This window comes from Pelecanus crispus, chromosome 4 (assembly GCF_030463565.1).
Source record: "Pelecanus crispus isolate bPelCri1 chromosome 4, bPelCri1.pri, whole genome shotgun sequence".
In the NCBI taxonomy this organism is placed as follows: domain Eukaryota; kingdom Metazoa; phylum Chordata; class Aves; order Pelecaniformes; family Pelecanidae; genus Pelecanus; species Pelecanus crispus.
Genome location: NC_134646.1, coordinates 66,869,887 through 66,892,065, shown reverse-complemented (window position 1 = coordinate 66,892,065; position 22,179 = coordinate 66,869,887). Strand labels below are relative to the sequence as shown.

General features: G+C 41.0%; 2 protein-coding genes across 2 annotated transcripts in view; one reads left to right on the top strand and one right to left on the bottom strand.

Moving 5' to 3' along the window:
• The first annotated feature begins 7,470 nt into the window (after positions 1-7,470).
• Positions 7,471-8,184, top strand: SOD3 (superoxide dismutase 3). Its single transcript, XM_009480641.2, has one exon. It carries the CDS (start codon positions 7,471-7,473, stop codon positions 8,182-8,184), a length of 714 nt encoding a protein of 237 aa, XP_009478916.1.
• Positions 8,185-9,912: 1,728 nt separating this feature from the next.
• CCDC149 (coiled-coil domain containing 149) overlaps positions 9,913-22,179 on the bottom strand; it is a 52,979-nt gene continuing 40,712 nt past the window's right edge. The window contains exons 11-13 of the mRNA XM_075709007.1: positions 17,916-18,023; positions 12,781-13,374; positions 9,913-12,165 (exon numbers count right to left, since the gene is read on the bottom strand). Of these exons, the coding sequence (XP_075565122.1) occupies positions 12,782-13,374; positions 17,916-18,023 (701 nt within the window). The 3' untranslated portion in view covers positions 9,913-12,165; position 12,781. The remainder of the gene's footprint in view (positions 12,166-12,780; positions 13,375-17,915; positions 18,024-22,179) is intronic.

Here is a 22,179-nt window from a genome sequence, read left to right as displayed (position 1 = left end):
CCGGAGTTTGTAAATAAATCCTCATAATTTTTTCACTTTAGTAACTTGACACGCACATATGACTCTACATTCAAAGGCAAACTTAGGAATGGGCATAGCTTTCCTGGTTCTGGTAAGGTGTGCCTTACAGTGTTGGCAATTGTAATGAAGATGGTGGGGAGCATGGACAAGCTGGGAGACTTTTACAAACAGATGCTGCTTGCAAGAAGTAAGAGGGTCAGAAATGTGAACCTTTGCAAACTCATTTAGTCTAGTTAGCATGAATTAACCTCATCTTTTCTTCCATAGCTGACGTAACATTAAAATACAATGGGTCCCATCGACTCTTTTGGCAGAAGGGAGATATAGCAATGCAGGGATGTGCACATACAAGCTGGCTTTTCATTCATTTTTGGATGCCTAAGGTTTCAGACACCACTTAGTGTCAGGCAGCACTTCAAAAACACTTCGCCTCTCCCAGGGGGATAATGGTAATGCAGATACATTGAGCTAGTAGGGCCAGTAAATGATTTTGGTTCCTATGAAGTGTGAGGATTCAGGGAGGATAGGTGAGGCTCAGTCCAGGAGTCACAGCCACAGAAAAACCACTGAAAGCAGCAAACTTTTTGCATTCACCTGAAAGCCAGAAAGAGAAATAAATAAAAGACACCAGGAACTTTTTATTTTCTTTCTGTGACAGAATGTCTTGCACATAGAGAAGAAGTAGACGTTTATCTTAACTTTATTTACTTTACTACATATCCTAACTACTATTTCACATGACATTCTTACGCACAAGCTGGGGGAAAAAAGGGGTCCTGATCACACTCCTATAAAGCAGGTACAGAAACTGTGGGAAATCTGCACCCAGCCTGGAAACCAGTCAGTTCCCAATGGGGAGGACAGCCTGCCTCTGGTGCAGAAGTTCGTCTGTGATTTGGTTTTATTCAGCCCTTCTGTTAATGACTTGGATGACAGAACAAAAAGTAAACTGATTAAATTCACAGCTGACACCAAGCTGGAAGGGCTGTAAATACACTGTGGGGAAGGATTAGAATTCAAAATGTTTGTGACAAGCTGGAGAAACAATAAGGGGTGGGGGAAATATAAAAAAGGAGGTAACTCAATTAAGACAAAGGTAAAATCCCATACTTGGCAGGAATAGCCAGCTAAAGAAATAGAAAATGGAAACAATTGCATAGACAGCAGTTCTGCAGGAACAGATCAGGCAAAGATCACATTATGAGATAGAGAGTAATACAGCCTGCAAGCCAAGTGCACTAATAGTCCATGCTGGTCGGCTAACACGCTGAGATGTTTGTGCACTTCTCTTCCAGAAAGAGGTGCACAGTGCATAGGAAAAGGCGATCTACTCAACATAGGAGCCTACAGAATTTAGGAGGAAAGCTTAAAAGAATTGGGACCGTTGATCTGAAAGAGGCAAGGGCCATTGGTACAGAGTTAAATTCTCAAGTTTGCACGAGGCTGTTGCAAAGAAGAGAATAACCTGTCCCCCATGTCTGTAGTGGATACAACCAACAGAGTGGGTCTAATCTGCAGCCAGAACCAGGCTAGAGAGCAGAAAGACCTGTAAGAGAAAGGATAGTCGAGCCACAGGTGACAGTAGATCCTTCATCAATGATGAGTTTTAAGAACAGGATAGACAAGCTTAAGTCATGATTTGCATTGGTATGGTTGGGTACGGTGTCTCTAAATCCCTTTCAGACCTTAGCACAGACACAAAACAAGGGGTCATGAGTGGACACACCACCACTTCCCTGGCATTCTTTAAAACATCTTGTATTTCTTTGCACAGTTTCTTTTCCTCCTACTCTTTAATTGCACAGGGTATCCACGGTAGTCATAGAATCACAGAAACATAGAATCATTTAGGTTGGAAAAGACCTTTAAGATCATCCAGTCCAACCATTAACCTATACTACCAAGTCTACTCTAAGCCAATCAAGGATAGACTAGACTAAGTCCATAGGCTTTCAAATAAATTTTGGAGGTTATTTAAAGAGAACGCCGGGTTGTGTTTTGTTGAAATAAAGCAAAGTGTATCTGTATTGCAATATGTAAATCAAAAGAGTTTAAACTCTCTTATTTGAAATACTGTCTGCTGCTTAAGTGAAACTGGACCAATCCTTTACATACAAATGTAACAGAACTGAAATGTGTGAAGAATTATCAGGCCAGTTTTGGGACTCTCAAACTTTTTGCCTGTAGAAGTATCTGTAATTCCTCCTTTCTTGTTTGCTTCCATCCCTGCTTCTTGCAGTGGCTCCTACCTGCCCTCTCTCACCTTGCTGACATGCTCCTGAGGACAGGGATGAGCCTGGGCCAGGACCGGGCTTGTTCCTCTAGGAAGGGACCCAGCTTCCCCTTTTTGGTCCTGGAAAGTCCTGCTGCCTCCCACTCGAGCAGAAGGCCTCAAGTCTACGGCTCCCAAGAAGCACCTGGCAGCTCTTGGCACCCACAAATCCACCTCCCGCCCCAGCGCTGACGACAGAAGCATCGCAGCATACCCAAGCAGAAGGCAGGGATTAACCTGTTATCAATGGTTGTGTCTCCTTAGTATGCCAGAAGGATAGAGATAGCTGAAAATCATGCTCAGTTCACCCGTGATGATCATTAGACTTGTGAGACACCCGCTACTAAGTGTCATAAAAAGAGAGATCGTTTTGTATTTAGTTATTTGTATGTAACCGCTGCTCTATGCAGCAGAAAGGATAAACATTTAATAAAGGATCAGGGAATTAATGCAAACACAAATAATAACATAAATTATCTAATAGCTGGGTTCCATCCCTACTTTTTACATTACATATTTATATTTTATATCCACATGTGAAGATGAAATTCTGTTAAATTAGGTTGACAGGCCTAGAATGAGTTTCTGAATGCAGCTTTTTCAAAAAGCTTACTTACAGTTCATCTCTCCCTCACTCTCATAAAATGATTTCTTCTCAAGCTATTAAAGGGGAAGAATTTCAAGAATTTTTCAAATTGGCTGATGTAGAGTAGTTTGACAGTTGCATGATCTTCTATTTTCAAGAGAAATTATTCCCCAGAGGGAACAGTGTTGTTTCCCTTTTGTATATTTATTTAATTTGGTTTTTTTTACGGGTAATGCCCTGAAATGTTGGAAATGCATATAGCTCTTTTGCAAGAATATTATAAATGGATGCTTATCTCAGGCACTAAATATCTTTATTTCTTTAAATAGAAACACCAAGTCAAGGAACAGGAATAAATAGGAAGAGTAAGCCTAGACCAGTGACAGATTTTCCATTTGCTACAGCAAGATTTTTCATTTTCTTTCCTTTTTTTTCTCCTTATAGCAATTGCAGACGAGTTCCTCCACCGTGATTTCTGCGGGACGAGGTGCCGCTTGCAGTCCAGCACCAGCCCTGTGCTTACCAGGCAGGCTCAAACCGCTCAGTCCAGGATGAAGCCCCTCTCTCATCAGCACCAGAGCTCCACTAGACATTAACAGGCTGTGCTGGACAACACGACAGGCAGTAAATAGCCAAAGTCATTGCACCTCTGTGGACACCCTGACAACATTTCTGCTTTCTAAATCCTGCCTGACTCGGCAGCACTGCTCATAGCTCGAGAGATGAAAATCAACACTGCAGGGCTTTACCCACAGACCCCCAGGCAGGTACTGGGACACGCCAGACGTCACGCGAGGCTGGTGCTGCGCTCGCAGGCGACTGCTGCGTGGAGCAGGTACAACACCGTGCCAAACTCAACATGTGGAAGTTTTGGTGCCCTGCAGTCTCTGTGCAGCAAGCAGGTAACTCCCACACACCAGCAAATGCCAGATGCCCCTGCTGCTGCCTGCTGCCCCACCAGCATAACTGGCTCCCAGGCTGCGGCCGTGACTCAGAAACGGCAATAAAGTGCCCTCAACTGAAGGAACACATTAGGTTCCCAAAGATCTTGACTCTGCTTCTCTCAGGCTACAAACATCCCCCCTTCTTTTAGCGGCTCCAGCCTCAGCCATACGTGGAGAAAAGCAGTTAGCTCCACCACCCGCTGCAGAAGACGTAAAACCTGCCTTCTCTGGGTGTCATTTTTATGGAGAATCATTCTACCATAAAATCACCGAGAGCAGATCCAACTGCTGGAGACACAAAGCAAGGCTACTGCTTGCTACAAAACGATGCTGTCCTATGCAGCGTTTCTTCATCACGTTTAACTCTACGCTGGACAAATGAAATGATGTTAAATGGAACAGCAGGGTGATGCAATGGGACGTTACCGCCATAAAACAAACCCACCAACCAACCCACCCTGAAAGTCATAGCATGGATTGAGAACTTGTGAGCAGAGCCGCATGTAAAGTCCATTGTAGAGCCCACGAGTAAAGCTAAGTCTGGGTTTAATATGTGGTCTAGAGAGCCTTGCAGAAGTTGTTTTGACAACTCTGTGTTGTATAGCCTGGGAGGCTCTAGGACATTGCATGAAATTCAGGATACGATAGATCCTGTACAACTGGGACAAAAGCAGAGGTCTATTTTTTAAACAGGGATTGTAATGCAAGAACAAGTGCATGGTCAGGTCATTGTGGGCTTTCCTCCCATTAACTGCTGTCTGCTTTAAAGGCTGTTAGCCCATTATTCAGCACCTCTTTTTAAACAGAAAACTAAAACATAGGCAGTGGGTAACAATAGACTTTAATGATACACCTGGTTAGTACTTAGCGACTTCCATCTTTCAGACCCAGACTGAATGCCAAATCACCCTGGCAATTGCATTTCTTGTAGTTATCAGCCCTTCTCCTTTTTAAAATACATCTTTCTGACAGCAGCCCACAGCTAGTATTTCCTTTTCATTCTCTGAAGAGCAGAGCACTACAAATACATCATTTAGCTTTGCTGCAGTCCTTTCTGTCCCTTTGATCATCTCCTTTACACCCTTCTGCATTTCTGCTTCGTTCCCGCCTGTGCAGTACATCAAAAAAGAGCTTTGCAGCAAGTACCTTGGGCTTTTCAGGGTGGGTTTTTTTCAGGGACAGAATCCCAGCTGGTGTAAAACAGCACAAATGCCACTGAAGTCAGCAGCATTATTGTATCTAAACCAGCTAAAATTCTGACCCTAGTTCCTATTTCAAAATGCCTTATAATTCAACTAAAGCTTTAAAATTCCTTTCTTGGAACACTGACTGCTGGCTTGGAAATTTCCTTGCAGAAGTGTTAAATTCAATTGCAGTCCACTACTTTGTGACTCAAGGAGTAAATCATGAACGATGCTCCTTTCTTCCTTCCATTTATCATGTCCCTTTAAAAAAATGGTTTATGATGCTAAGAGAGAGTTTTTCTAATAGTACCTAGACTGGACAATTGCTTCTTGCATTTTACAAACTTAAACCCTCCCCCTTTGCATTTGGCTAGCTGTTAGCTGAACATTTTTTGCATATATTTATACAACCTGGTTATAAAACATTCTACTTCTTTCAAATGCTTTAAACCCGAGCCATTTCATAGTATTACCATGTCGCAAGTATGGATTTCCCCAGTTCAGAGACCCCCAGGGCATGAACTTGGGAAAAGGCTGCAAAGGAGGTAGCGTTAGGCTTGGGGTGACGGGCAATCCTGGCTCTCGGTCTTAAGAGTTTAGCTTCCACTGAACACGGCATGGTTCCTAGGAGCACAGTAATCTGAACAACTCATAAACACCCTGAAGAAAAGAAATACTAGTTGTCCTAATTCATAGATTAGGAACTGAAGCCCAGGGCTAAAGTAACATGTTCAATATCCCAAGCACAAGTTAACTCTGTATTTCCAGTCCCTGGCTAATGACCCGGGTAGTGGACACCCCTTTAGCTCTACTTTCCCTCATACAGAAAGAAAAAAATCAGCTCTCAGATAACTGAGTATCTCGGATCTGATGTAGAATATGATAGCAGTAAGATTAACACACGCACTTTTACCATTCCAGAAGCTGACAGTCACATTCCTTACCCAGCTGGCAGTAGACGTGAACTGGGAAAAAGGATTTTCTTTGCAATTTTCTTGCGTTGAGAATTGTTCCTGAGTAGTAAGAGCTACTCTTCTCTCTCTACAGAAATCTCAGCCTGTTAAATTGCTCTTGTGATGGCTGAATCCACATTTCAGCTACAACAGCGGGAAGCGCTGCAGGCAGGGCAATGCCCCCAAGAGGAGAGCATTTCACAGTTCATGGGATGATGAAACACATGTGAACTCTCTGTGCTCCAGTCGGCTTCTGGGAAACAATTTTGCTGCGCCTCAGTCTGATGTTGCACTGCCTCAGTACTGCTTACTTCTCTCTTTGGAAAGAAATCACTGCTGCCTCCAAAAAAGAAGAAAAAAACGGCTTCAGCGGAGCAGATAACTTGGTGAGTAAAGTGGCAGACAATAACTAGCCCTAAAACTTCACAGAGAAGCAGCACTGAAATGCACCTCAACATCTACAGTCTGAATTCAGGTTTTAAAACCACAGCAGCTTTGGCATATGTCCATGTGGAACAGTTTCTGTTGCTCAAGCACCACTTTCAATTTTGACTAATGAAGAAATAAAGATGCAAACCAGCTCCACGACAACCAGCACATAAGTGAGCGAACTGCCCAACTGTGCCTTAATAAAGCTCCTTCCTCTCCCCTCACTGCATGTTGAAGGTCACTTGTTTTAGATAAGCACATGAAGTCATCAAAAGGAAGATTAATTTAAAAGCTTGATAACTTTTTTCCTTTTTTTTTGGAACATCGGTGAGAACCGAGAGCCAGACTAACAAACTAACCAAGAAAGGACAAAGTGTTCACCCTGCCCAAAACAAAAATGCCTAAAACTTTTTCCCCCTCCCTCCTTCCCTCCCCTCCCACAGTTCTCCCGGTGACGCCTCCCCTGAGCCAGCATTACCTAACTTTTACACAAACGCGCAGTTCCCATAAGCATCAACTTCAAACAGCTCTGGCTTTCTGCCTGATCACATCTCGTTTCAGGGGAGCAGAGGCAAAGAGCTACTACTGAGGGGTTCTGCAGCAGCTCTGCAAGGTAATCAACTTGTTGGATTTTTACTTTTTGTTTGTAATGCCTAACTAGCGGTTAAGCAGATGGAACAAAAAAAAAAGCCTCCTGGCAAACTCTCTTGCTGGAATTTGTAGGAGAAAAGTCTTAATACAAACTCAAAAATAGATTTAACAGCACTTTGGCTTACTTGCTTCCTGCAAGGAAACAGAGACAGTTTTTAAGATCAAGATCTAGTGTAAAATAGAGGATCACTAGCATTTCTTTTTAGTCATGGGTGTCAGTTGTATGTGTTTAAACGTGTATGCATTCTGATTTAGTTTCTGTTCGTCCCATTAGACAGCTTTAGAAAGCAGCAGTCCACCGGGGCCATGCTCCTGCTGTTTTGGTCAGCCCCGCCACAGGCTGCGTGCCTTTCTGTCCAGCCATGCTGCTGCAAAACGTCCCTAATTCTTCGTAGTTTCTCGTACCTTTTGCAGGCTCTGAACTGCCAAGATGCTTCTGCTTCTTTCCCTGGTCACTGGGCTTGCCCTGTCTGCCTCTGGTGTCACGACAGACAAAGAAACTCATCCAAGCCAAGAGTTATTTCATGACATACAGAAAAAAGTGAACGACCTCTGGCAGAGTATGCTCTATCCGGTAATGCCTGGTAATGAGACTGATGGGGTGATTTACGCCACTTGTGAAATGAAGCCCAGCTCCAAAATAGACGCTGACAAGCCACAAGTGACTGGACAAGTCTTATTCAGACAGTATTACTCATATGGAAGATTAGAAGCCATTTTTTACTTGGATGGGTTTCCGTTGGATAATAATCAGTCTGGTAGAGCTATACACATCCACGAGCTTGGGGATCTCAGCAACGGCTGTGATTCTACAGGAGGACACTATAACCCTTTCAGTGTGAATCACCCCCGTCACCCCGGGGATTTCGGCAACTTTTCTCCTAAAGATGGCAAAATCAGAAAATACAAAACAAATCTCCTTGCCACTATGTTTGGTCCGTATTCCGTCATGGGCAGATCCGTTGTGATCCACGAGCAGGAAGACGACATGGGCAAGGGCAACAATAAGGCCAGTTTGGAAAATGGAAATGCTGGGAAACGTCTGGCTTGCTGCGTGATTGGGATATGCAACAAGAACTTGTGGGAAGAGAAACTGTCTGAGGTTACAGAGAAGAAGAAGAGAGGGCTCCACAAACGCACGTAGAACCAGGCTCAAGCGAAGACCAACGAGCCAGCTACGGCCTGGGCAGCACAAAGTACCTTAGGCTGCGCCACTGGCCACTGAGATACACGGCTAAAGGATTCCCATTGCCATTCGCTTGCTCCTCTGAGAAATGCGTGTCACTTTGTAGAGCCTCCTTTCTGTAAGCCCATCAATAAAACCAGCATCAACTCAACACTGTGATGTATTTTCTTGAAGAGATTCCCTTTTATGCAGTTTGGGAGTTGAATGCATTTAAGTATGAGTGCTAACAGATACTGTCAGTAGTCTGTAAAGAGTCTGTGCACTGTAAGGGGCTCCTAAGGGATCGTAAGTTAGATACCAAAGGGAAAAAAAGTTATTAAGAAATTGCCTCTCATTAGCCACTATCCTCTATTTAGCTTCAAATCTGAAAGGCAAAAAGACCTCTATGCTTTCAACAGTGTTGGGTGTTGTGTTGCAAGACCTGGATAATGGGCTTCCCCTAAAAATACAGGAAAGTACAGACATTTCTGTTTTAAACTTAGACCCATTACGTTATTCTACTTGCATTTTCAGGTTTTATTGTCAAACGTATATAGGCTTCTTAACTATTTTAAATTGTCCACATGGCTATAGCTAAGTCACACTATTTACATCTGAAAGCAGGCTTAAAAGAAATACTCCAGTTTACCATCACTCCCAGCAAAAATTCCCTGAAGCCTCTAGTTTGTGCCTGTTAGTAACTAAGTTGTATACAGAAGTTTTAATGCTGCTTAGACAATTATGATAAAGTTACCAGATCAGAGATAAATATTATTTTCAAAGCAAAAACCCCTGAGTGTGTGTCTTCATACAAAAATGTAGGAAGTAAATCAGTCAATTTAGACTGGGAGAAGTGACAGTGAAAAGATTTAAGTCAGATAATTTTCAGACTTAAAACTCTCACTCAGTAAAGCTTTACTTTTTAAATTTAACACAACTCACTGAAAATACTAAAACAGTACCTCATGACTATCATTCATCTGATACTGAGAAGAGAAAAGGAAACAGGCAGGTACAGCAAGCGTATCAGGAAGTGTTTTTATTAAAGATGACAAAATGTATTAATATAGTTGAACCATATTGTGCAGTTAATCCAGGCAGCAACAAAAGAGAGGTCTGCAAATAAATTAAACTGCATAATTTAGCAAGTCAAACTACAAAACAGAAGCTGGTAAACAAAATCCTATCTTTTAGAAATGTAGCAGACTTTCAACTTAATCTCAGTTAAGATTTTGAAATACATTCCTGAGCTCATATGGATTAAAGAAATTCCACTGTCTTTATTATACAAATTCCCATATGCTTAAAAATAGTCTCACTTAGAAAAAGAAGCAGCATTCTAAAAGATGCTTCTTAGCCTGTCATTTTCCACACTTATTTTACCAATTCAGTGAACATTGTTTTTCAAATAACCACATCGTACTTTCAAATGAAATCCTTCTCACAGATCATGCATGAATTCACTTTTAGGTGAGACAACCTCCTTAAAATCAGTTTGCGAAATGCATCTTCTCCATACCCCTACCACAACATTCCCTTCCCAGTTTGCTTCCCCAGAGCCCAATACCAAAAAGGCTTACATATCTGGATGCAATTTCTGCATTTCTGAAGTCCTAGAAAAAGGGAACACAAGTCTGGGGAAAAAAAAGCCATCAAACCCCCCACCCCCACCCCCTCACCCTGAAAAACCTAAAGTAGTGTTGATTCCACAACAAAACACTAATTAATTTACTGGGGAAAAAAATCATCATTCTAATAGCACAACAATATCAATTAAAGCAATATCCAAGGAAGATACTGACAAGAATATTCAATTAGTTATCACATAACGCAGCAAAGATGCCTTACTTTTACAAGTCTCCTGGTTTTGAAGTCTTGTGTTCCTGGGAGAACGCTAAAAATGTAGGTAGAATACACATTCACTAGGGCAGAAAGGAGAGGGACAGTATTGCAGCAGTGATATAGCACTAAAAATGAGGTTTCCAGATATCTAGATATCTCACTGGAATGTAATGATTTCAAAGATACAAAAATGGCATCTAAAAGGGAGAATGGTGTGAGGATAATTACCAAGATGCCCTAATTGTTGGGTTGTGCATCACTATGTTCTCACAGAAAAACCATACTAAAAAGAATCAACGAATGAGGCACTAAAAAGCTGTTGGTCCAGCACTGCTTCTACCTGCTCGAATTTTTGCACCAAGCTCTTCATTAATTAATAGCATTAACTGGCTGTTAAGGGACCAGGAGCAAAATGCTAACTCACACAACTGTGGGTCAGGAAAGGCACAGGACAGGGAAACAATATAACACCCTCAACATTTCTGAGCTCAGCTACCTGAAATCTTGACCTTATTCACTTGCTTCAGTTCTGACTGCACTGATATTTAGCTCTGCGCAGGATTAGTCTGTGAAAGATGGAAAAGAATACATCTTGAATAAAATGCTACTTCATGTGACATTCAAGCATTACAGGAAAAAATCCTGCCACAGTCTCCTGGAGATTTCAGTTTCTGCCGCTATTTCTCTTCTGACTTGTCAGTACTGTCATATAAACGAGTCAATAATGTAGTCAGTTACAATTAATGGGAACAGCATAACAATCTTTCAAATACTTAAACTCTTCTTGGTTTTTCAGGTGATAAGGAAGTTAAATGATGATCAAGATAATGAAAGAAAAACTTTTTACTGCTTCATGTCCCCAATACGCTTAAATATACAGGTGATTTTTGTTCCTAGGGGCTGCTGCTTAATATCAGTGAGATGCTGCAATGTCAAATTACCTTTAAAGAGAAAGGAAACATATTTGAGGAGCACTGTGAGTATGGGTTTATTGCCTGCAGACAGACACCGAAAGGGTTACATGAACACACCTGCTAGGGAAAACACATGAGAACAGATACAAGCCACAGTTTTCACCTTCCCACCATCGTTCCTTATATTTATATGTAATAATTTACATACAGCCTTTCTTCTGCTGAATACAAACTGTTCATGGACTCTGACACCTTGATTATGGCAGCACCTGCTAGCTCATCTTCCGTATACAGAAGAGTTTGTCAGTATTGCTAATATAAACTCTGTTTATTCAGTAGCTGACAAGTGGGCTGTAAAAATTTGCAGCTGGCAGTTATTTGTCAAAGGAGGACTCAATCTGGGAGGGATTTTCCTTTTTATTAGTAGTATTTTATTAAATTTGGTTTAATTCTCTCTGATTGGTTTCAAGTTCTAGGAGTGAGAAATGAACATTTACAGACAATTAGGTCCCAAGCCAGCAGAAAAATTGCCTTGACGGCTGCTGGCCCATAGAAGCTCCACAGCTGCAGAGACTATTCCTTATGCTACAAACAGGAGAGGAAGGACGTGCCTCCCCTTCTCCAACAGCTGCTAACTTCAACGTTAAGTATTCCCTTGTTGCTGCCTTCCTAGGAGCAGAGTGGCACAGCTCCAGCATCAGGAGCGAGCTAGGGAATGACACAGCAGCCTCCCTTTTCCCCAGTTATTATAGGAATGTTTTCCTATGACTAAACATCAATAAGGGAAGAAGTTTAAGAAAGCGGCAACAATGCAAATAAACCTTCTACCACACCACAGACTGGTGAAATGAGGAGGAAACGAAGAGTTATCCTTAATTCCAAAACATAAGAAAATAAAAAGACACAGATGCCTTTTTTTAAAGGAGGGCACAGATGGAGTAGGCTGAAATCTACCACCTGTTACTCAGCCTGAGGGCTGTTCCAGCTCCTGTAAGCTGAGGAATGCAATTCCAGTATCTGAGAGAGCCACGTAGGTGGACAGGGCATCACCGGTTCTCCTCTTGCTGTTCTCCTTGCTTTGGAACAGCATTGCCGTTTCTCACAGAAGGAATTCTGGCTTCTCTGATGATGTTTCCTTCAGAGCTTCATTAAACTGGGCTCTCCGTATCTGCTGAAATAACTCCCTGCATTTTCATGAGATGAGCTGAGAGAGGGAAGGAAAAATTTTGTACAGTTAAGAAGATATAAAGGTTTGTAATGAGAGAACTATATACACGCAGGGATGGTTTTCAGAAACTTCCTATAAGGGAGCAGTGATTTTATTCTAAGGATGTACTTGCAGTCACTGTATGTAAAGAGAAATAGAACATAGTCTGAGAAACAAGCAAAAGCTTGCAGCCTTAAGATGCTTCTCAATTTACCACTCCAAATTTTTCATCCTTGGAAGACACTTCTAACCATTAAAATACAGTCCGGCACTAGGACCATACACATTACAGAAGCCTTGTGATAACATGATAAATCGTTATCACTGGTCTCTTTGCTACACTAAAGTAAATGACATCAATCTATGTAGAAACTTCAAATCATTACAAAAACCCAGCATGATTAAACCTCATCACTAATTCTTTCCCTTAGGTAATTTACATTTTTGGTACACTGTAGCCAAAACTAACAGAAAAACACCTTTATTAGACAAGTAGTAACAGTTCAATGTAAAAATCAATCCTACAGCACACTGTTTCACTGATCATATTTGCAGCAGCACAGACACTGCAAAAGGATTACAGCGAGATGCTCGAGGGCCTGGATTTCGTACCTCAAGCCAAACTGTTATCCAAATATTCACAGTTTTCAGCAGGATCAGATGGTTTCTTGTTTTCAGATTCAGAGAACTCCTCAAAGCTGTTATTTGTGTGCGCAGTTGTAACGCTGAGCCCTCCATGCCTTCCAGGGTCCTCAGTACGCACCACATCCACGGTGCTGCTATTTTGATCCCCTCTTTCATTTGGGATTTCACAATCGCTCTCTGAGGTTTCGTCATTGTCCTTCAAGGCCTCAGTTTCAGCTGTTTGTTCGTTCTCTGAGTTTGAGGGATCTGTGGGGTCAGATGGGTCAGGGCTGGGAAGTGGGAACTCTCCCTCAGATGAACCATTAAGCTCTGCTCCAACCACCGTGTTCTGCTCTCCTGTGGAAGCACCTGCTCTTTTCCCTTCCAGTTCTGCAACTGCCTGCTCTGTCAGTTTAATTATCTGACTTCCGAGCTTGTTTATTTCTTCTTCCTCGGAAGGTAGCTGGGGTAATGAAGGATAAAAATGTTTATTTTGGTTTCTGTTATTTAAGTTTGTTCCCTCCGGAGCCAGGGACTCACTTGCAACAGCACAAGTTTCATCACGTTCTGCCTTCTGTTTTGCTGAAAGAGAAATGGAACAGCGAGATGCTCTAGTCAGTCACAGGTATTTATTATGTATCTGACCTGAAGACCGTCACCACCAGTGCCAGGCCCCAGAGATGTTTACCTCAGCACGGAATTTCAAGGAGTGGTTCCCTATCCCATCCCAGGCCCATTTCTTAGATGATAAGCAATCAACACTAAGTTTCTTGCTGGATGTGGCCCTGTTTCGGAGCCTGTCCTTCCCTAACACCAACAAGTCTAAAAGAGCCATAGTTGATACCGTACTGTAGAACAGCAGGGTCAGGCAAATTTTTCAAAGGAGTGTCAACTCTGAGCACGGCACTCAGCTACAGAAATTTGTGGCACAGCTTAACATTAATCCCCACATCACTACCACTTTCGGGGGTTAACACAAGCTCCATTTATTTGGAGCTTTTCACAGGCTTTCATCCAATAATGAAGTTTTATTATTGGTCCTGCAACATTTCTCCTAACATAAAAGATTATTCTAATTCAGGTAACAGCATAAAACAAAGCAGCAGTGGAAGAATTTTAAATATACCATTATACCAAAAGGCAAACACTGAACAAAGTGTCAGAATAAAGAAAACATCAATGTGTAAACAAACAGCTTTGAGAAAGAGAGAGAATTTGTCCTCATCTCAGTTAAGGACAAAAAGGCTCACTGAAAATAAGCTTGTGAAGTCAGGTAAGAAGAATTAGGAAATGCCAGAAGTATGGCTGCATTGACAGCTTAAAATGACTCTTGTCATGCATACGCATTACCTTTTCGTACATGAGCATTTACTCTATTTCTCCCGCAGGAATTCTGCCTCACGCACTGCACAGGGCAGCCTGGCTGCAGGGAGGGATCAGAGCCACACAATACAGGAGCCTACCGTCTCTATCAGACCCGCCTCATTTATAATTTGGGAGCTGCTGAGTGACTGAGACAGGGGTTGGCATGAAGGCAACAGACACTCTTACTACCATTAAGGAAGCTAGGAATGCTACTCTGAAGAGCTGGAATTTAAGTCTGTGGAAAAGGCAGGGATAAATTAGCTTTCAAAAGGTGATCACCCACTGGATCTAATCCTCATTATCTGAGCACTCAGCTGGAAACCTAGGAGTTTGATTTGCAGCACTGCACATCTGAACACACATACTCAAAAAAGAGCCAAAACTTATGTACCTCAAATTGGCACTCAAAATTACCAGGGACTCTACCTTATTCTTTGCATGCCTCAGTTTCTTCCCTCTCCAGTGGGATAACACGATCCCATCCCATCACCTTGCTGCAATTTTCTGAAGACAAATTATTTCAAAGCACTAGAACACCAGAGAAAAGTTCATAGAAAAACGGTACTTCCGTCTTCAGGGAATGCTTGAAATAGCACAGAGGCAATACAGCAGGAACAATGCACTCAACAATGAAGAGGAAAAGAACCTGAATAGCTGTTCCTTAGCAGCTGTGATGCTCAAGTACAATCTATCCCACGACACTATCCATCCTGGGCATTGGATTAAGTGAGATTTGGTGGCACACGAGAGTCTTTAATTCATGATTGTACTATGTCATTACGCATTTTCACACAGGAACTGCACAGTATATCCTACAGATTTCTACCATCCAGCTTAACTGAAACAATGATAACAAGTACAGACTAAAACAGGCCTTGATGAGATCAGGGTAAGCAGACAGATTAGATAAAAAAGCCCTCTGATTATCTGTAGATGTAGTTAGAGCACATTTGATGTATTATAGAAAGTTCTGATAAAGAATGCATGTTAGTGCAAAAGCTAAAAATATTTCCTGGGCAAAAGAGGCACCAAATATCAATGGTACTATTTAAAGGACCATAGCTGACCGACATGATATCAGGCCTAGGCTTTAAAGGTATTTAAAAGATATGTAAGAATTTCATTGCTATTCTGCGTATCAACTGTTTTCACTCAATTGAACATTCAACTAATAGGAAAACAAAAGTGGTTTTGGTTTTAGTTCTGGAACACTTTTAAACCAAGGGCATACTTGCTTGGTAAATGAAGGCAGATGAACACATTCCTATCTTTTTCCCAGCTGCCAAGCTCCCCCAGATTTTGGAGGTACACTGTATAGATGAAAAATTGCAATATGCACCAAGTTCCTAAAACTTAACAACAGACAGTCATTCTCTATGCAAAGTGGCACAAAAGGTGACTCGGTGTGTCACTCCCATATAGCTGCTGACTGCAGAGGAGCTGTGTGACTTCAAGCACAGGGACATGCTCTACAGCTGGAAACACACTGCTTCCTTTCCAGGGCTCAAAGGGAAGATGGCAGCCCCAAACATGCTCCAGAAAAAGGATCTGGAGCAACAGAAGAAGTTATTATTGCTCCACCTACTGCTAGAAGCTGTGGCATCCCCTGCACAGCTGGTAGTATGTGTGTGCTCATCTGTGTCACTGAAAAGTCGGCCCAGTTTATTTAAACTATCACAGAGGTGAGTTTTGTCTGAGTTCTCACTGCAGGTTATCAGGTATACTGAGCCACAAGCAAAAAACCCCAAGCTGTTTGTGCAGGCAGAACAGTAATTTCTTACCCTACTCCAGTTTAATGACAGGATTTCTGTGATTGATCTTGGCCCTCTTACAGTTATAGGATGGGGAGGGGGAAAGAGGGTGACGACCTACTGGGAGCAGATTCTCCTCATGACTACCACAGGCCTAATCCTTGTCTGCCTTTTCCTTTCCAAGGTTGTTTCATTCTACTCTTCTCTTACCCTGCCTAGCTCTCTGCTCCCACCCTGTATCCTTTTGTTTATCCAGTCCCTACACTCACTCTGCCCATTTTCCATCCACCTTTCAATCTTTTTTATCACACCTTGCTTTCACTGTCAGCATTTTGATCCCTCGCTCCTGTGCTCTGACCTCTGCTCAGCCAGATGCAAGTCCCCCCTCACTCAGACTTCCTTCGACTCTGTCAATCCCCATCTACTCTAGTCCTCCCACCACTTGAGAGTCCTGATCTCAGCCTTCCTGTCCTCTCTGCTCCAGGTTTTCTCCCCTCTAGGTTTACATTGTCTTGAAGGAATGGTACATGCAGAGTTTTACCAGCTTTGGTGGCATGAAGCAAGCTCAACAGAATCGTTGGTTTGGTTTTTGTTGGTTTTAGCAGATGAGATCTGAAAGTGAATGGTTTAGAATGGGGTGGAAACTCCAGCCTGTTTTCTCAGGGCAGAAACCTTTTCCCCAGATTTCAAACTCCTTTCAATTATACATATAGCAAATGCTTGGATTTTTTTTTTTTAAATAAACCAAAACAAACAAAAAACCCCAAAACCAAAAAACACATGCGGTCATCAGAATTTAACACAAAAAAGTGATTTGGCTGACATTAAAAAAAATCAGCTGAAGTAGAAAACACAACATGGAAAGCTTCAGCCCAGAGAGCTAAAGTTTGGCAGTATTACAAAGCAACAGAAACAGGGTCTGATGAGATTTGACAGGCAGCTTTAATCAAAACTGTAATACCAACCTCACCTAGGACAAATACGTAAAGGAAAGAGCGTAATGCCACCAAGTAAATACTTTCAGTAACTGCAGATTTAATTAAAAATCAATGATTAAGCACGCAAAAAATGAATATTTATGAGTTATTATTACTCACCAGAGAACTATTCACTATAGTTTCACTTCTTATTTTTAGCAAAAATATCAGCTGATCAAGATTATAAAAAACGATCAGTCTGGCTGTCAAGTTTTATCAGATGATGACATGGATAATAAAGTCAAAATTAAGCCACAATCTATTTAGTTTCAGGACTAACAAATAAATTGTTTATGATGCTTCATGGTTAGCTGAGTAAGATCTGGGCATACCAAAATGTTATGCCCATTAAAGAGCTTATCCAAATGCCGATAGGCAAGCATAATAATCCATCTCCCATCCATTATGAAAAACTAAGGGGAAAAAAAAAAATCAAGGTTATCGGCAAAACACTATCTTCCGCTACTGTCAAATAAAGTTAAGCTTGACTTTGGAGAGATGTTAAAGCTTGCTATTGGGGAAGGATTTTTAACAAAACACATGCAAGACTATAAAAAAAAAAGCAGTCAATTTCTCTGGGAAAACGAGTCGGGTATTTCAATTTACCGGGCGCAATCAGGAAGCCTTTCATCTAGATATCAGCTATAATGCAGGAAAGTGCTAAGCGAGTTCCACAGACTGCTTTCCTACTGTGCATTTTAACTGAGCAAAAAAGAGCAGGAGGCAGTTAACTGTAACATAGATGGCATGAATAACTTCTCACAGTATCAAGTTATCTGGCAGGAAAATTCTTTGAGGTATAAGACCTGATCCCTAGCCCTGTACAATCTATTCAACAGTCATTTCTCAGTTGTTTCTTTGCTATTTGTACTGGGACCATCTATCCGTTTTACTTGTGGATGATTTATTCAATCTCTGTGACCACTGAAACTTTGCCTCCTGCTATCCCATCATGAAAATTTATTACTTTTTATTTGGAAAGAAATGAGTGCTCAGCTCTCATCACGTTCCTTACGTTCCAGAAGCTCACCTTGTACTTCAGTTTTCTGTGGCTTGTCAGTAAACGCTAACAACGGTGACCTGGACCGCTGTATAACAGGCAAGGTTGGGTCACTGAACGTTATGGTATCCTTTCCACCTGAAACAATCAAAGTGGTAGAACTATTAATTCACCAATTACATCCATTGTGCACTAATGATATTCAAACATATCCTACAATTTTTTCTGCAATGTTACTGAAAAGTACAGAACAGCAAAAGCATCTCAAATGATCCTTCTACAGCATGGAAAAAAATACTCTGTACTGGAGCTGGAATATGCAAGTCAAATACAGAAAAGGCCTATGTTTTTACCTGCAGTACTGAGTAAAGGACAGATTTTGAAAGAAGACCAGGCACCGTATGCAGCAAATTATATTAGCAATTAGCATTCAATTCAGAATATTAATAATCAGATCATACCAAAAGTTTTACAAAGAGTAATGGATCATTTGCATGCTATTACCAGTAAGTGTTCAGCACTGACTCTTTACTCTCTATTACTCTGCCTCGATGATGAACCTGGTCATATCGCATATGTAGTTTTACACTACAGACTCACACACATATTATCCTAAAAAAAATATTAAAAGCTTAGCATAACGAAGAACTGAAGGAGCAAACAAGCATACACTGCTGGGGAGCAGGAGGGATTTTAATCTGAAAATTCCAAAAACATTTCTGAGCATTTTTGTCTTAAGCCAAATGGAAAAGGGCAATTTTCCAGCTCTTTTGCCGACAAAATAGTGCAAGAAACTCTTCAGCTGAGGACTCTGCTGTAGATGCCTAGTCTTTACATATTTCAGCAATACAGAAAGCAACACCTGCAGATCCTTTAGGAAGTCCTCCACTATTCAGGATGCTCATGTTTTTAGTGACTGACACTACCTTAAACTTAGAGGGGAAATGGCAGGAAATGTGCAAGATCAGCTAAGCGTGGTGTTTGTGTGGCCTCCAGAACAACTGCCAACCGAAAAGTAATGGCTGGGGAGGCGGCAAGCTACTGCTCTATTTATCTCCATAAGAACGGACATTTATGTAACAACCACTTCTCCCCTCTAAATCTGTTTGTACGTTTCACCTTAAGGCAACATCCTAAATCTAATCGCCCATCCAAGACAAAGACTTTCAAAAGAGCACCAGGTCAGGAGATACCCAGAATAAATCCAGCTCTGAGAAAGTTCTGGTACCTACTAAGAAATAATGAAAGTCAAGCTGTTCCCATGGAGTCTAACTGGACTACCCCAATCCCTGACTACTTTTGAAAGCACTGGCTGTAAACAGCTTGATCCTGAAGGTATTAATGGCGTTTTTATATCCTTAACATGCTGGGGTATATGCTGCAGCAATACAAATGCAATTAAGGCTTTTGAAACATGGATCTTGTCAAGCTTTGATGCCCCTATCAACTATGTATCAGAATTCTGCCTTCCCAAAACAAGTAATAAAAAATAATATTAACTAGCGGCAAAATGGAGAATGCCCCCAGTGTAAGACAAAATTAAGTAAAATGAAAAAAAAAAAAAAGCAAAACAAATCCAATGGCTATTTCAAGAAGCAAAAGCCCCTAGACAAATGCACTTTCCTGTAACAGTGAAGAAATTCTGTGTTGGAAGAAGAACTAAACCATACAAGGAACTAGTGGTATGAAAACATCCAATAGATATTCATACACAGTCAAAAGTAGCCATATATCCAAAAAGATACAAAAGAATTCAACAGAGGAAGTAAAATTCAAGAAGGTGATGAATAAAAAAATTGGGGGGGGGCTTTAACAGGAAAGTAGAAAGCAGAGTCTTTTTCCTTTTTTTTTTAAGAAAGACTGAGCTAAAGTCCCTGAAGATTGCAAGACCAGCTTCAGAAAAGAAACTTCTTGACTTCCAGCCAACATTTACACAGTAAACACATTTACTTTCACATTTTTCTCTGAAAACCAACTTGGTTACAGAAAATAAAGCTAAGCTCTGTATCCACACATCTAAGCAACAGATGTAGCCCAAAGAGTCCGATGCATATTTATTTATTAACAGCGACTCATATCCACTCATGAAGGAGGGACATAGGGGTACTGCTGCACTATATTCTGTGAATCATGAGCTGAAGTTGGATTACACACAGGGAATTTCAATTAGCTGCTGTGTATGCTCAATTTCATAACTTGCATAGCTTTGTGTTCCTCTATTTAATGAATTTTTCAAGGACTTTAATGAAAAGTATACACATCTCAAAATAAGCAGACAAATAAGTTTTCAGGAGTAGTAAATTCTTCATTTTCTTCTCCAGGGTTGGGTATCTTCTTATAACCTCTGCTGCACCCTACACCGCTGTAACTAGCTATACCCACAGCAGCTGCTGAGCCCATTAATTCTACCTTGCCTCTGCTCCATGCTGATTACTGCAGAGCAAAGGGCAGTGCCAAAACTTTCTTACCATCCCAGACAGAAAAAGGCTGAGTCATGGTCGGCTCTTTTCTTGGGCTTTTTTTCAGTGGAAATCAGGAATTTTCAGGAAATGATAGATTTAAAAAAAATACATAATTACTTATCTGAGCATCTAGTGACATCAAATTGTGAGAGGAGTAAGGTGGTGTTCACTATGTGCTATTACTGAATACACTTAACTTCTTATGCATGCATATTTGAACCACAATGTACCTAAGACAGAGCAAAGAATTAAATGCTTCTGCAAACATCACATTCTCAGCTTCCTTCTCAAGGCAAGTAGGCTCATAAAAAGAAAATCAGAGCCAAATCTCTGCCCAAGCTTGCTTTCTATTCAGCAATGAACCTCACAAGAGATTTGTTTAATTAAAGCCCATTTTCCAAACAGAGGAAGCTAAAGTTTGTGGTAGGCAGAATTTCTACAGAAAATGAACTACACTACCAGTTTCACCATTTCAAAAATTAAATATGCACTTCCTCTTGATTCGGCTTCCCTATAGTTCATTCATGCATTGCTCAAAAAGCAGATGACAAATATGTCACCTAACAAAAAATTAGAAGCGGTCAAGCTCTTTCTTCAATAGGATAAAGTTTACTAACATCATTTATTAACACCATTTGGAAGATATCAATACCATGGTAACAGCGGATGTTATAAATGTTATATGGACAATGATGCCTAAGTAGGAACATTAACTTCAGATTAAAAACCTGCAATTTATAATGTGTGTTTCTTTCAGTGCTAGACTGAACATCAGCTTTCATCTGCATATTTTTTCCAATGACAAAAAGTTCAACTCGCAACCAAAGAATAATTTTTTCTCTCTGGATTTAAGACTGACTAGATGAGATACTCTCCATGTTCTGCCCCTCACCCAAGCCGACAATCAGCTGCAGAGTCCACTGTGGTAGTTCCCACACTATTTGTCACATGCTGCTGTTTTATGGAGCGGAAGCTTTCCACGCTCTGAAAAGAAAATTGGTGACCCACCAGGTGTTGCAAGGCTCTTTCTGATCACCTTGGGACTAGAGCGCACTTTGGAAAAAAAAGGGCACTCTTGATTTAAAAGGCAAGCAGCAAATCAACAAACCTTGGGACTCAACAGAACTTGCAACCCAGTGTAAAATTCCTTTACAACAATTTAAGATCATCCTTTCTTTCTATTTTCCTCAGTTTAAAGGAATTGTGTTGTAGAGCAGTCTCTGTTTCTCTTGTGGTCATCTAACTCACTTGACTGAACATCTTAATCTGCTGGATATAAAAATGTTCAGATAACATTTCCATTTATTTACATGCAGTGACAATATTACTGCTAAAATCAGTTACTAAAAATATTCGTCAAGCAGAACCTACTCCCAAATCCCACTGAGACATTGTAGCTCAGGCCTTCAGGCAGCAAGAGAAAGGAAGGAAAGAGACAGTTGTTATTGCATAAACATTAATTTGATGTCTTACCTACATAGACCAACAATGGTGCAAGAAGTTCCCACTCTTCTATGTTTTAAAATACATTTTGTGAAGATTAGAAACGCTGCATTTGTTAGTGTATGAATTCCACAGAACACTTCTTGAAAAAAACCTACAGTACCTTAAACTGGTGAGTTTACGATACACATTTGTACTAATGTAAAAAAAAACCACATTAGGAGGGTCTTAGATGAATATTTCACCTGCATCTTTTGGAAAATGTGGGGAGGGACAAATGCATTAAGTATACTATGTATGTTAGGTGACTAACTGAAGAGTAATCCATGAAAACAAATTTAGGACCTTCAGTTCTGGAAAGCATCAATAAGAGAGCCAGTTCCAGAAAG

What these genes read in the sequence shown, in the direction of transcription:
- SOD3 (XM_009480641.2), top strand. Translation starts at nt 7,471, where the DNA reads ATGCTTCTGCTTCTTTCCCTGGTCACTGGGCTTGCCCTGTCTGCCTCT.